Genomic DNA, 12,454 nt, shown 5'->3' with positions numbered 1-12,454 from the left:
ATATTACGATATTCTTGTGAAATACCTTCATCTGCTATTTCGTTTATTGACAGTTACAACTTGTAAGAATGTCGGAACAAAAATTTGAGATCATCAATTACAAAAAAAAAATTTCTTCCTCTTCCTGTGAACAGAAAAGTTTTATTGTAGAGGTTTTCAATAGTGGACACTTTTAAAGTTAGAACTAGATATTTGTCATTTGATTTGTTACCTAAAATAAAGGAAGTACATTTCAAAACAATTCATGATATTAATCTGTGCAGTGAATTCTTAAGACGATGGTCTAATTTGGATAGAAATGTTTGTACATTTTGTTTGATTAAAAAAAATACTAAAAAATTTGAAGAGAAAGAGGAGCACTTTACTGACGACAGTAAAGATCAACACTGTGGACACACACTCAATCAGAGAGATTATTTTAAAGGTAGTGTGTTTTTCAGATGTGACCTGATGATGTGGGCATAATAAATACTACCTGTCTACCAACTTTGCTCTTGTATGTCAAGTCAGAGCTTTATCCACCACATCCAATGAGAAGATAGGCCCACTGCCAAGGACAAAGGTTGAGACGGTCTTCAGGGAGGGAATGGAAGCAGATATCATTAAAGATGGCTGGCACTCACACCCATAGTCTACTTGGACAAAGGTGATCAGTTACGACAGTGAAACGTGTTAAAACCTCCCATTCAAACTGAGTAAATAGAGCTGACAGTGTGCCTCCATATCGTTCATATACACGTTAAATAATGACATCTGGTGGTCAAAGAAGGGCACTGCAACTCTCGTTTCACTAGTATCGTGCAGAACGAGCTGAATAGTTTGTTGATCTTTATAGTTTATACAGACCAGTGAAATATTCTGTAGTCAGCAGAAACTTAAAAAAAGAAAAATGTTTTGATACAACTTATTACAAAAGACACAATATTGGACAATCAGTGCAACCAGTCTGAAACCAGCTCTGCACATTGTAACTGTCATTGTTGTTTATTGCCTCATCATTCTCTGTATTTTATATTTTTGCTTTATTTATTTTCCAGTCTTTTATTGTCTTCGTTGACCTGTATGTCCGTTTTTCCTATGCAAGTACATTAAGTGCAATGTTTGAACTGGAGTCACATTCTGAAATTACTACATCATGACAAATGTAACAATAAGGCTTATTATCATTGTGTTTTATTTTCTTTGCTCTTCATGGAATATATGTATTCACTGTGTTTTAGATTGTTTGTATTTTAAACATATGTAATCCAATTTTCATTGCACTTCAGTCTTCTCATAGAATGACTCTCCTTTATAAATGCAAATATGGGTTGGTTGAAATTTAACGTTCAAGGTGTGTGTATGAGGGAAAATGTGAAATAAATGTTCGATAATATATTCATTGTGTAATATTAATTTATTTATTGTGTAATCTATTCTTAATCTATTTGTAGAAGTGACATAGTTTTAAGCTTAAATGTATGAGTTTATTATGTTTTTCTATCTACATTGTTTAATTATTAAGTTTATGTTTAGTTATTATTATCATTATGTCCACATAGGATACCAAAATAAACCCCAAATAGTAAATGAATAACTATATATTTACATGAATTCATTTGGCAGACACTTTTGTCCAGAGTAATGTCCAAATAAAAGCTGAAGTAACAGGTAGAAACCATTTTTAAATTGCAACATGTTAAATATCCTATGAATTGAGCAATGACTCAATATTCCAGTACACCTGCCTCTGTGGACCAAATGTTTATATGTCACAGATAGACACATACTAGGGCCAGATAACCCAACACGATAAGATTATATATGTAATAAATTAAAAGAATGACTCATGGCCACATAAAAGTACTGAAAGTGAAACTCAGTCAGTCTGACAGACTTTGAAAAGAGTCTGTGATATCGCCTAATGAAGATTTTAGTTTATTACCTGCCACATCACCGATTGCAACCATCACTTATTCACCACATTCACATGTGGAGTTCGTAAACTGGCACCACCCGAGAACTGTAAGGAAGAGGAAGAGCGCCTGTGGAAGCAGCGCGACTGATGGATTTATGCAACAAGGCCAACATTTTGGGGCCCACGTCATTGGTTTCCACGGTGGGCTGATCGAGCGCTGCTCTTCCGGTGGAGACGTGGCTCTGTGCTGCTGCTGCTGCCATATTGACGCTAGCTAGCTAACAATCACACAAGTTGAAGTCAGCTGTAGATTCGCACCTTGCCATTCCAGTGAATAGAAATCACCAAAGCAAGAAAAGCGATAGACGGAAGATCGTCGTACCATAGAAAGAGACCAAAATGGTGAGTGACAGTCGAGAATCAAGATGTTTCTCTGGCTTTTATCGGGCCTAGCAATTATCATAACAGTAGCTAACCAGGCAACTAGCTAAAGCTAGTTATTAGCTAGCTAGGTTCTCCAAGAGCGAAATAAGAGGAAAACGAGACGTTGGTTTTCACTGGGTTGACAGCAGTAACCTAATGTGTAGTTGCTTAAATCAAGTAAATGAATCGTGTTTTTAGTATATTGAGTCAAATTTCAGGTGAGTAGGCGGCACTGAGCTTGCAGACATTGCTGACGTTAACTAGCTCTACAAGCTAGCGCTAGGGTTAGCTCCTGTCATTAGCCGAGTCCGAGCTAACGTTACCTGCTGTCATATTGTCCTTAACCAGGCAACGCTGGATACCGTTCTCATAAAACCGTACTCACATCTACATTTTTTATATTAATATGGTTCACCAGCTGCTGCTGCATGTATTCTGGGCTGTCAGTGTTAACCACAAGTGTTGCTTGTATATCAAGTTCAGAGCCACCATAGTCAGTGTCTTTCATTTCCAACTTCAGCCATTGTCAACGTGGAATGAATGCAGTTCCTTAATTTAATTAACGTACCAAAATGAAGTAAACTGTATATTTATAGCAAGCTTACTTAAAGTAAGCTAAACTTACAATTTTCTATAAGTTAACTTACTGGTATTGAAACATACACTACTTGTTCACGATAGCTACCGTTGTCTCCAGTGTGATGTGAACGTCTCACCAAGCGCCATTAAAAATTCAGTTAATTCAAAGTTGTTTTGGCCTGTTTGCACACATACAGACCCATCATAAAAATAACTTAACATCTTTTAAATCGCTTCTGACAATTGTTCAATTCGGCATACACGTTATCTCCTTGGCAGCAATTACTTTAATAATGTCAGGTTGTATATGTACCAGCCAGTCTCTCCTTCTGTCTTCTTCCAATACGACTCAGGATAGTACTGTGAACCAATAGTATATGGAGAACTGCTAGCTGAGTGACTTGTGTGTGCTAAATCTGCCATACAGATTTGTCTTAAGACATTTGATTACATTTGCTGATGTATAACTGTGTATTCCTAAGGAGAGCAAGTCTTTCCAACATCAGTAGAATTCTGGTTTCTGCAAGTTGAAATCAAATGGGGGCTGTCAACCTAATTTGTGCATGAATTTACTTAATTTAGTTAAGGCCGATAACTTATTTTTGCCTTTCAGCAACATTTGCATGTTCAAAGAAACTATGAATGTACAATTTGTTATGATACTGAAGATCTTTAGGCACTGTTAGTCAGGTTTCTTTTTCACCTTCAGGTGCTGTTGGCAGCGGCGGTGTGCACCAAGGCCGGCAAGGCCATTGTATCGCGGCAGTTTGTGGAAATGACCCGGACGCGTATTGAGGGTCTCCTGGCTGCATTCCCTAAACTGATGAACACGGGCAAGCAGCATACCTTTGTGGAAACAGACAGTGTCCGCTATGTGTACCAGCCACTGGAGAAACTCTACATGGTGCTCATCACCACCAAGAACAGCAACATCCTGGAGGACCTGGAGACGCTCAGACTTTTCTCCCGTGTGGTAAGAAAGCACGGTGCTGACTTTCTGTTTCCGCTAATAGAGTTATATCTGTCATAAGTGTGATATCAAGTTAACATTGTCACAGGACAGTGTGAAGACTTGGCCGTTGCATTAATGATTCCTCTGTCTGTAGTAGTAGTCTAGTTAGTTACTTATAAATCAGCGTAAATGGCTTTAATGGATGTTTACCTTTTCACACATCAGTTACATGCAGTCATTGAAACCTGTCAGAACCTGACATCAAGTTCTTATTGTCTACTTTGAGTTAACATGGAGATGCGTCCATCACTTCAGTGCGTATTAATGACATGTCCATGTTGGAACTGGATTGTAGGTAATCAACAGTATACACATTTGATGCTCAAAGAAACAGAATTGATCACTGTTACATTAGTTCTGTAATCATTCAGTATAAATGTATAGGTTCAACCATTTATGAAATACTTTATTTCTTTCTTGATCTTAATTGACACTCATGCTGTCATGTAGTGCTTGACAAACACAGACAAAATTAAACAAAACACAAGAAAAAATAAGTATGTACAAGATTGAACACAAGGCCTCATACTGATATTTGATGACTAAAAACTACACTGTGATGAATTAAGAGAATAACATTTGGGGAGTAAGCAGAAAATTGGACAAACTAAGTAATTATTGTATTTCTAGGTAACATCAGAGACAACAGTATGACATCCTGGAAAGCTTTTGGTATTTAGCTCACTTAACACGTAACTCTCTTCACAAACTTAATTTATTTCTGACATGTTGCAAAGAATTATGCTGCCCTGCTTTGACTTTGTTTACATTTTCCTATTTTATGACTTTTTCTCTAAAGTGGAACTGAAAAAAAAAAAATTGTAATTAAAAGATGACATTTAATATAAGTGATTGTTGATAGAATTCATTACTGTTTCTCAGAACCTGGCAGGAACCAATGCTTAAAGAGTCACACAGTGTCTATTTGTTGTTGTTGTTGTTGTTGTTGTTTTTTCTCAGGATCAGATACGTGATACTGTCAGCAGTTTTTAGCCCAGACTGTCATGTAGAAATTATCGTTCTGTCACTTTTCTTACATCTCACTCAAATGTTAAAATGTTTGCACTGGCTCATATTAATATTTCTTCATCATTCCAGATCCCAGAATACTGTCGTGTGCTGGAGGAGAGCGAAATATCAGAGCACTGTTTTGACCTGATCTTTGCCTTTGATGAGATTGTGGCACTTGGCTACAGAGAGAACGTCAACCTGGCTCAGATCCGCACCTTCACAGAGATGGACTCCCACGAGGAGAAGGTTTTCCGTGCTGTCAGAGAGGTGAGATCCCACTGTTGTGTGTCTCTGATTTAAGTTTGTTGATCCCTACGGTGAAATTTACTGTATTACACCCGTAATAGAAATAAAATCGATTTTGCAGATGTTTTTCTTCCTATTAGCGTTTGTTGGTTGTCTTGTCTTGAAAGTAATTTCCTATCACTGCACCAGATTTCTGTAATTAAAAACTTAAAATGTTGTTTTGCTAATCCACAGACCCAGGAAAGAGAGGCCAAGGCAGAAATGAGGAGGAAGGCCAAGGAGCTGCAGCAGGCTAGGAGGGACGCTGAGCGTTCCGGAAAGAAGGTGCCAGCTTTCGGTGGCTTTGGTAGCGCTGGCATGACCAGCGTCTCCTCAGGGTCCATCATTACAGACACCATTGTCGAGCCTGAGAAGCCCAAGATCACACCGGCTCCAGTCAGGTATGGCTCCAAATGTGGCAAATAGTTTTGGATTTGTGCATCTGTTTTTGTGGCCAATCATTTTAGCTTTGATTAGGATTGTTTAGAAGCTGATGTTAATGGTTGGAGGACACTATTCAATGCTGGTATCTTCTTTTTCCTTCCAGACCGAGTGGACCCAGTAAGGCTCTGAAACTGGGTGCTAAAGGGAAAGAGGTGGACAACTTTGTTGACAAGCTCAAGTCAGAGGGTGAAACCATCATGCCCACCACAGGAAAGAGGGGCTCAGATGTGTCTAAAGCTCTACCACCACCAGTCAATGTGGAGAGGTACAAATTTATCATGCTCTGTGTGATTAAATATAGTTTATTTCTCTGGAGTTGATAGCTTTTTATTAGAGCCTCAGAGCTTGTTTCCACTGACCAAATGTGAGTGTAAAAATCCAAGTTTAAAAGTGGTAACATGGGAGCAGATCATGTACTGAAGATTGTGTTTGAGCGTAGAAGACCCTTAGCCCTATTAAAGTTTTATTTAACAATAATCAAAGTAAGTATTAATGATCATGTATTTATTCCTTTTTTTGGGGTAATCTAATGACAACGGAAAAAAAACTGTCAAAAATGTTTTTGAGGGTTGATGTGTCATGGCTGCTCACAGTGCTCTGTGAGTCAGAACCCATCATTATGATTAGGGCCGCCCCGTAAACATTTGAACTGTCTGTCCAGAAGCCTCCAAGACTGATCTTATTTTGTCAGTCAAAGTATAGAGCTGAGCAGGATGACAGCATGGTAGACTATAAACTTTTATACGCCGAGTCTTGTCTCAAAATGACCTGGGCTGACAGCACTGTTGGAAGCCAGGCATGGCAGTGAGCAAGAAATTTATAGCTATAAATAACATTGAGTATTTACAAGAACAAGAAGCCAGAGTCTACTCTAAATTCTGATTGGACCCAGCCCTAATTATGACATACTGTAAATATGAAGTGGGTGTCACATGATGTGATGAGCAAATATTTAACAGTAACTGAATGGATGTGAAATTAAACAAAGTAAATGAACATTTCAGTCACTTCATCAGGCATTTTTAGGACTTCAAAGGCTATTCTGTCACTTAGTTTACGCCATTACAGTCAGTTCATTTTCAATCAGTTAATACATTTCCTGCACCACATTTAAAGGGACGTAGACTTGAATGCAGCAGTAGCTGATTGGAGTCATATTCGAACACAAGTTCTTTGTATAGCAGTAATAAAGTCAATGATCTGAGAAATATTCATGTTTCTTTTATGATTAGAATGATGTATTGTTTCCACAGGAATGGAGATGATATTTGTCCTTCACCGTCATTTGTCTACAATAATAATGTGCAAAACAAATAGGGGAAGCATCTCCTGTCCTGCATTAAGAGACTGCTCACTCTCATAAAAACTAGTGCTGTCAATCGAATAAAATATTTAATCGCGATTAATCGCATAAATGTTACAGTTAACTCGCGATTAATCGCACATTTTTATTTATTCTAAATGTCCCATTAATTATCATTTTAATACTGTTATCAACATGGAAAAGTGGATAGGCTTGCTTTGTGCAAATGTTTTTTTATTGAAAACAATGTGGAGTGTTATATTTCACACTAAATCTCACACAATTTAACACTGTCAATAAACAGATGACAAAAAAATAAATATTTGGTTACAAAAAAGCCCCTTCAACAACCCTTTCTAAGGGATCAAAACAGGGTGATACAAGATAAAGTTACAAAGTGCACATCATTGTAAACTAGGACTCAGCCTATAGTGCAGTTAAACCATGGCTTAAACTTTCCTTTCTTAAGTTTCCTCTGAACATACAAGCAGTCAGACTATGATGCTCTTCTGTTTATTCACCAGAGGCTGATCAACCCAGCCTCTTATTTCTTCCCAGAAAGAATGAACATTACTTGGCTATGGCTGCAGTAAGTTTGTTTTTAGTTGCGGTATCCATATGCCTCTGTCCAAGCTTTGGTCTTGTCAGTCGACCCATCTGGCAACTTTCTGAAACTACTTTTTACTAACTTTTCTGAATCTTGTTCGCATCCATTTCAGCGTTTCGCGCTTGACATCCGCCTACTGTACACTTCACAGCTAGTGAGCAGGCAAGACCAAAACATGCGTGGGGCGTGCCTTTTGTTTTTGTTTCCGGTTTACAATCGGATCCTGTAGTTTTTGTAACATTACTAGCAGTGGCCACAACTTATAAAAAACTACAAGTTCACTAGGTCACAAAGAACGTTTATTGCGCGATAAAAAAAATGTCGCCGTTAAAATTGATTTGCTTTAACGCCTCAATAACACGATATTTTTGACAGCACTCATAAAAACAAAAATGGACTTTTTCTTTAATAGCCCAAATGCTGTTTTTGAGGCTTTTCCCACTTTGATCAATTTGTGGCCTGCAAATGGTCAAATATAAGAGTACTGACTCAAAACTCAAGTCTTCCTTCAGTATTACCTGATTTGACTGTCCACAGTGTGGTTGATTGAATACTTGAAGTGTGTTTGGATGCGTTTCCTCTTCAGTGTACATCTGCGTGTGGAGGAGAAGATCTTGCTGACTTGCGGCCGTGACGGCGGCCTACAGAACATGGAGGTGCTGGGCATGGTGACGCTCCGAGTCACAGACGACAAGAACGGACGCATCCGCCTCATTATCAACAACAATGACAACAAAGGACTGCAGCTGCAAGTAGGTCTACCACATAATCCAATCATTGGCTGAACAGTGTTATTCTATACACTATCATAAACTATAGTTAAGTAATATGAAAATACTGTTATTTGCTCGAGGATGAGGAGGCTATGGTACACTTCTCATTTTAAATGGTTGCCGTTTCCTTGAAGCGTTTTGGGTTTTGGATGTATATAATATACTTTTTTTTTTTTTTTTGTAAAACACGGACCTATTTTTGTCCCACCTGTGTAAGGACATGACAAATGCATGACAATGTGTCCAATTGGATGAAATATAACAGACAAGGTGGAGGAGAAGATTGAACATAAACATGTTCTTTCACACTCTGGTGGAACGGGAAGGTAAGACGTGGGGAAAAAAGCATACTAAAACAGCAGTTACTAACAAAAGCTGTTCCTTGAAAAGGTTTGCTCTTCAGTTTCAGTGTTTCAAACCACCCAAACTGTAGGTGTTGCTGTATCAGTATGTATTCTCTGTTTGACGAGTGATGACAGTCCTGTTGATAACTATGTTCCTGTCTTCACAGACACATCCCAATGTGGACAAGAAGTTGTTCACAGCTGAATCAGTGATTGGACTGAAGAACCCAGAGAAGTCCTTCCCTCTCAACAATGATGTCGGTGTGCTGAAGTGGAGACTACAGACCACAGACGAGTCCCTCATACCGCTAACCAGTGAGTGCCAGCGCATGAGCTTCATCTGGGCCAGTTTTGATGTGATGCTGCTTGTGTTCGTTTCAGTCGTTCAGTGTCACTCATATGACTGATAACATGAGTGCGTTGTTCCTTCCGCAGTAAACTGCTGGCCTTCAGAGAGTGGCAGCGGCTGTGATGTCAACATTGAATATGAGCTGCAGGAGGAGAGCCTTGAGCTCAACGACGTGGTCATCAGCATCCCTGTACCGTAAGTCCTGATCAGATGTAAAAGCTCTGAATGAGTGGGTTGAGTTATTGATGCAGTAAAAGTGACAGTTTGTCCTCAGACCTGAGATCAGAAAATGTTTTTCTACAAACAGTGTTCTTGTTGAAAAGTGTCTGAAAATAGCATCTAACTCATCTGACTTACAACAGTGATTTAATCTTGCAGTTTTAATTTGAAGCCACTCTTCACGGCATCACCAAACCTTCATGTCAGTCTAAAGCCATTATGGCAAGCTTTCAACTGTGGCGTGTAGCTTCATTAAATGAATAGGATGAGGCTGAAATGAGCTCCTCATGATTACAGAACACACTTCCTTAAATAAATAAATGGTCCAAATGTTGAGACTTGTGTTATACAGTTTAAGAAAGATCCTCCGGGATATGTCTTCATCTGTTTGTATCCATGCCAGTTCAGAATCTTAAATCTGTTTTACATTTTCCTGCTCCTCTGCAGGTCTGGTGTGGGGGCTCCTGTGATTGGTGATCTGGATGGAGAGTACAAACACGACAGCAGGCGAAATGTTCTGGAGTGGTGCCTACCCGTCATCGACGCCAACAACAAGACAGGCAGCCTGGAGTTCAGCATCGCCGGACAGCCCAATGACTTCTTCCCTATCAGTGTGTCCTTTGTGTCCAAACGCAACTACTGCGACATCCAGGTGGGTTGGAGGCTTTTTACCACTGAAACCACAGATCACAGACAGTCAGTGGCCACTTCATTAGGTCCTCCCGTACAGTCTAATGCAGCCAAACACAACTGCTGTGCCTTTAAGTCGACTTTTATGAAGCTTTTAAAGTTGTTGTTGACACTGTCAGAGGTTTTTGCATTGAAGTCATACTTAATAATGGTGTTGTATTGTACTACTTTATAGTCAGGTGTTTCTAAAATGATGCTCCCCTCATCTGTGTACATAAGGAGGACCAAAATTAAGAACACAAGGGTGACCTTTTCCTTGTCTGTATATAGTGCATATAGAGGTCAAACCGCTCGGCTCACGCCTAGCTGTGCTCTGTAATGTTCCTTATGATCAGCTCCTCACATGCTGGTAATGCTCGTCCTTTGTTTTCTTTTTTCCCAGGTTACCAAAGTGACTCACGTAGATGGCGACAGCTCCGTTAGATTCTCCTCAGAAACCTCCTTTGTTGTCGACAAATACGAAATCCTGTAAAAAATATTCAAAGAAAACATCAAAATCAAAAAAATCACCAACAAAAAAAAATGTCCAAATCTATGCTACAGAGAAAGATTGAAGATTTCTTGCCTGCCCACCCTGTATATTATTTCAGAGACTGTGTACATCAACAGGACTGCGTCAGCCCTCTGGCCAAGCCTCTTCCTGTGGTGGAGCAGAGCAGCGGTGGTGTATTTATATGTTTGTATGAGAGAGGATCATCTATATATAGAGTTAATTGAACAGGAAAAAGCAACAAACACAGAAAAAGAAACCTACACTGATGCTGTTGTGTTCGCCAAGCAGAACTGTAAAGAGGACTTCAGACTAAGTAGAGGATGACTGCGGGGTGCAGGAGAGGCCGTCTCCTCGTCCATCTATCAGTAAGACCCTGCCAGGAGGTAGAGAGGGAGGACAGGGACCTGAGGCCGCTGTATCAGTCTCCACTAGAATGAGCGCTGGTAGTTTAGCATCCCCTGAGAATCATGCAGCCTCCACAGCCTTTCTTCTTCACGCACATCGCAGTGGTTCATCGAGCGTTCGTGCTTTCCTTCTTTCAGATTTTCTTATCCGTAATAACTTCAGAATGGTAGCTGTCTCAATCATTATAGGCCTGTCACTCTTTAATTGTTAAACTGTTGTGATTCGCTCTATTGATATCTCACTTCAGATGATTTTTTTTTTCTTGTGAGGACACTGAGTTTTCAGTTTTTGTAGAGAGGTAATGTTGGTTCTTTTCTGGAAAGCAAAATGTGGCTCTGTGCTCAGTATATTGTCTGTTCTGTCTGCGGTTATCATCAGCAAAATTGTCGCAACGTGTCCTTTTATTTTTATTAACTTTGGTATTTTTTACTGTTTGCTGTATACTTTTTCATTGTTTACCACTAATCCGGATAATGAAATTTGACAGTGAAGAGCAGGACTTTGTAAGGAATTCTCAGCTGCAGGGCAATGTTACCTACCAGTAAATACATTTGACTATTGCATCTGTTGCATTTGTTCAGATCTTTTTTGTAACACCTCACAAAAAGAGATGCCGTGTTTCACTCTGGTTCATTTAAGTCCAACGATCAGCCCTCAGATATTCCTTTGAACGCAGCCCAGAAACAACATCCAAGACTCCTAATCTAACGTCCCACAAGGCGTTTCAGATCTGAGATGGGAGTGGAGGTGGATTGGCATGATAGTGGAAATCTACACACACACACGCACACACAAAAACACACACACGGAGCAGGGATCAGAGACTGCCAGCCTGATATCCGACCCACTCCCCTCACATCCAAGGTCAGCAGAGAGACTGCTGGAGCCCTGGCAGTAACCTCTGCTGCTGACAGCCATGTTCATCCACCGAGTCATCCTTTACTTACATTCTCACAGTACATCAACATTATTCAAAATGTAACATTTGTCTTTCATGTTCTTTTTTTTTTCTTTTGTACTCCCCAAATTTCAATATAGCAATGGTTGTGTGTGGATGTGGGGTTGAAAATGACTAGTTTGAGCATTTTTAACTAAATTACTGAAGGGGAATCTTAACATTCCAGTGTACAATTAGAAAAAAAGAATCTTTAATGGAATAAAATGTATTATTGAAAATGTAAGTCTGACTTGGCTGTTTGTGTTGGTATTTGATTAGCTTGCCTTAATTAGTGGAGAATCATCAATAATGCAAGAACGCTCTAGCTATCTCTGACCATTTTAGGAATTAGGTGTTAAGTTGTTTCATCTATTTGGTGCCTGAAGAAGTGATGTGACCTTCTGTTAAGCATCTAAAAGATGCAGAGTAGTGTACAGCTAAATGAGCCACCTGGAAACACTATTATACCATAGTATCAACAGTGTTTCCTGTATGAACTCATTAGAAATCTAACTTATCTCATTTTGTTTTGTTTTACACGACTAACCACAGTCACCTTTAAGCCTCATGACTCATCCTGTCCAGACATGTGAGACATCATTCATTAGCACTGGCTGTGAGGGTCACAGAAGCCAGACTAAACACTGAGCAGCGAGCCACAGCTTCTACCTCCACATGCATGT

The 12,454-nt window shown here is 39.4% G+C and overlaps 1 protein-coding gene across 1 annotated transcript; it reads left to right on the top strand.

Annotated features, from left to right (window-relative positions):
- The first annotated feature begins 2,105 nt into the window (after positions 1-2,105).
- On the top strand, positions 2,106-12,015 carry LOC139336318 (coatomer subunit delta). The gene is made up of 10 exons (XM_070970381.1): positions 2,106-2,299; positions 3,609-3,872; positions 5,010-5,189; positions 5,403-5,608; positions 5,755-5,916; positions 8,148-8,313; positions 8,846-8,993; positions 9,114-9,222; positions 9,694-9,898; positions 10,319-12,015. Exons 1-10 carry the CDS (start codon positions 2,297-2,299, stop codon positions 10,406-10,408), a joined length of 1,533 nt encoding a protein of 510 aa, XP_070826482.1. The 5' UTR covers positions 2,106-2,296; the 3' UTR covers positions 10,409-12,015.
- Positions 12,016-12,454: the final 439 nt, after the last annotated feature.

Source organism: Chaetodon trifascialis, chromosome 9 (genome assembly GCF_039877785.1).
Source record: "Chaetodon trifascialis isolate fChaTrf1 chromosome 9, fChaTrf1.hap1, whole genome shotgun sequence".
NCBI classification, from domain to species: Eukaryota; Metazoa; Chordata; class Actinopteri; order Chaetodontiformes; family Chaetodontidae; genus Chaetodon; species Chaetodon trifascialis.
This window is presented reverse-complemented; position numbering and strand designations above follow the sequence as displayed.

Bases quoted from the DNA above. Each gene is read 5' to 3' on its own strand.
- LOC139336318 (XM_070970381.1), top strand. The intron at 5,190-5,402 runs GTGAGATCCCAC...GCTAATCCACAG, and splicing joins TTTTCCGTGCTGTCAGAGAG to ACCCAGGAAAGAGAGGCCAA. The intron at 5,917-8,147 runs GTACAAATTTAT...TTTCCTCTTCAG, and splicing joins CCACCAGTCAATGTGGAGAG to TGTACATCTGCGTGTGGAGG.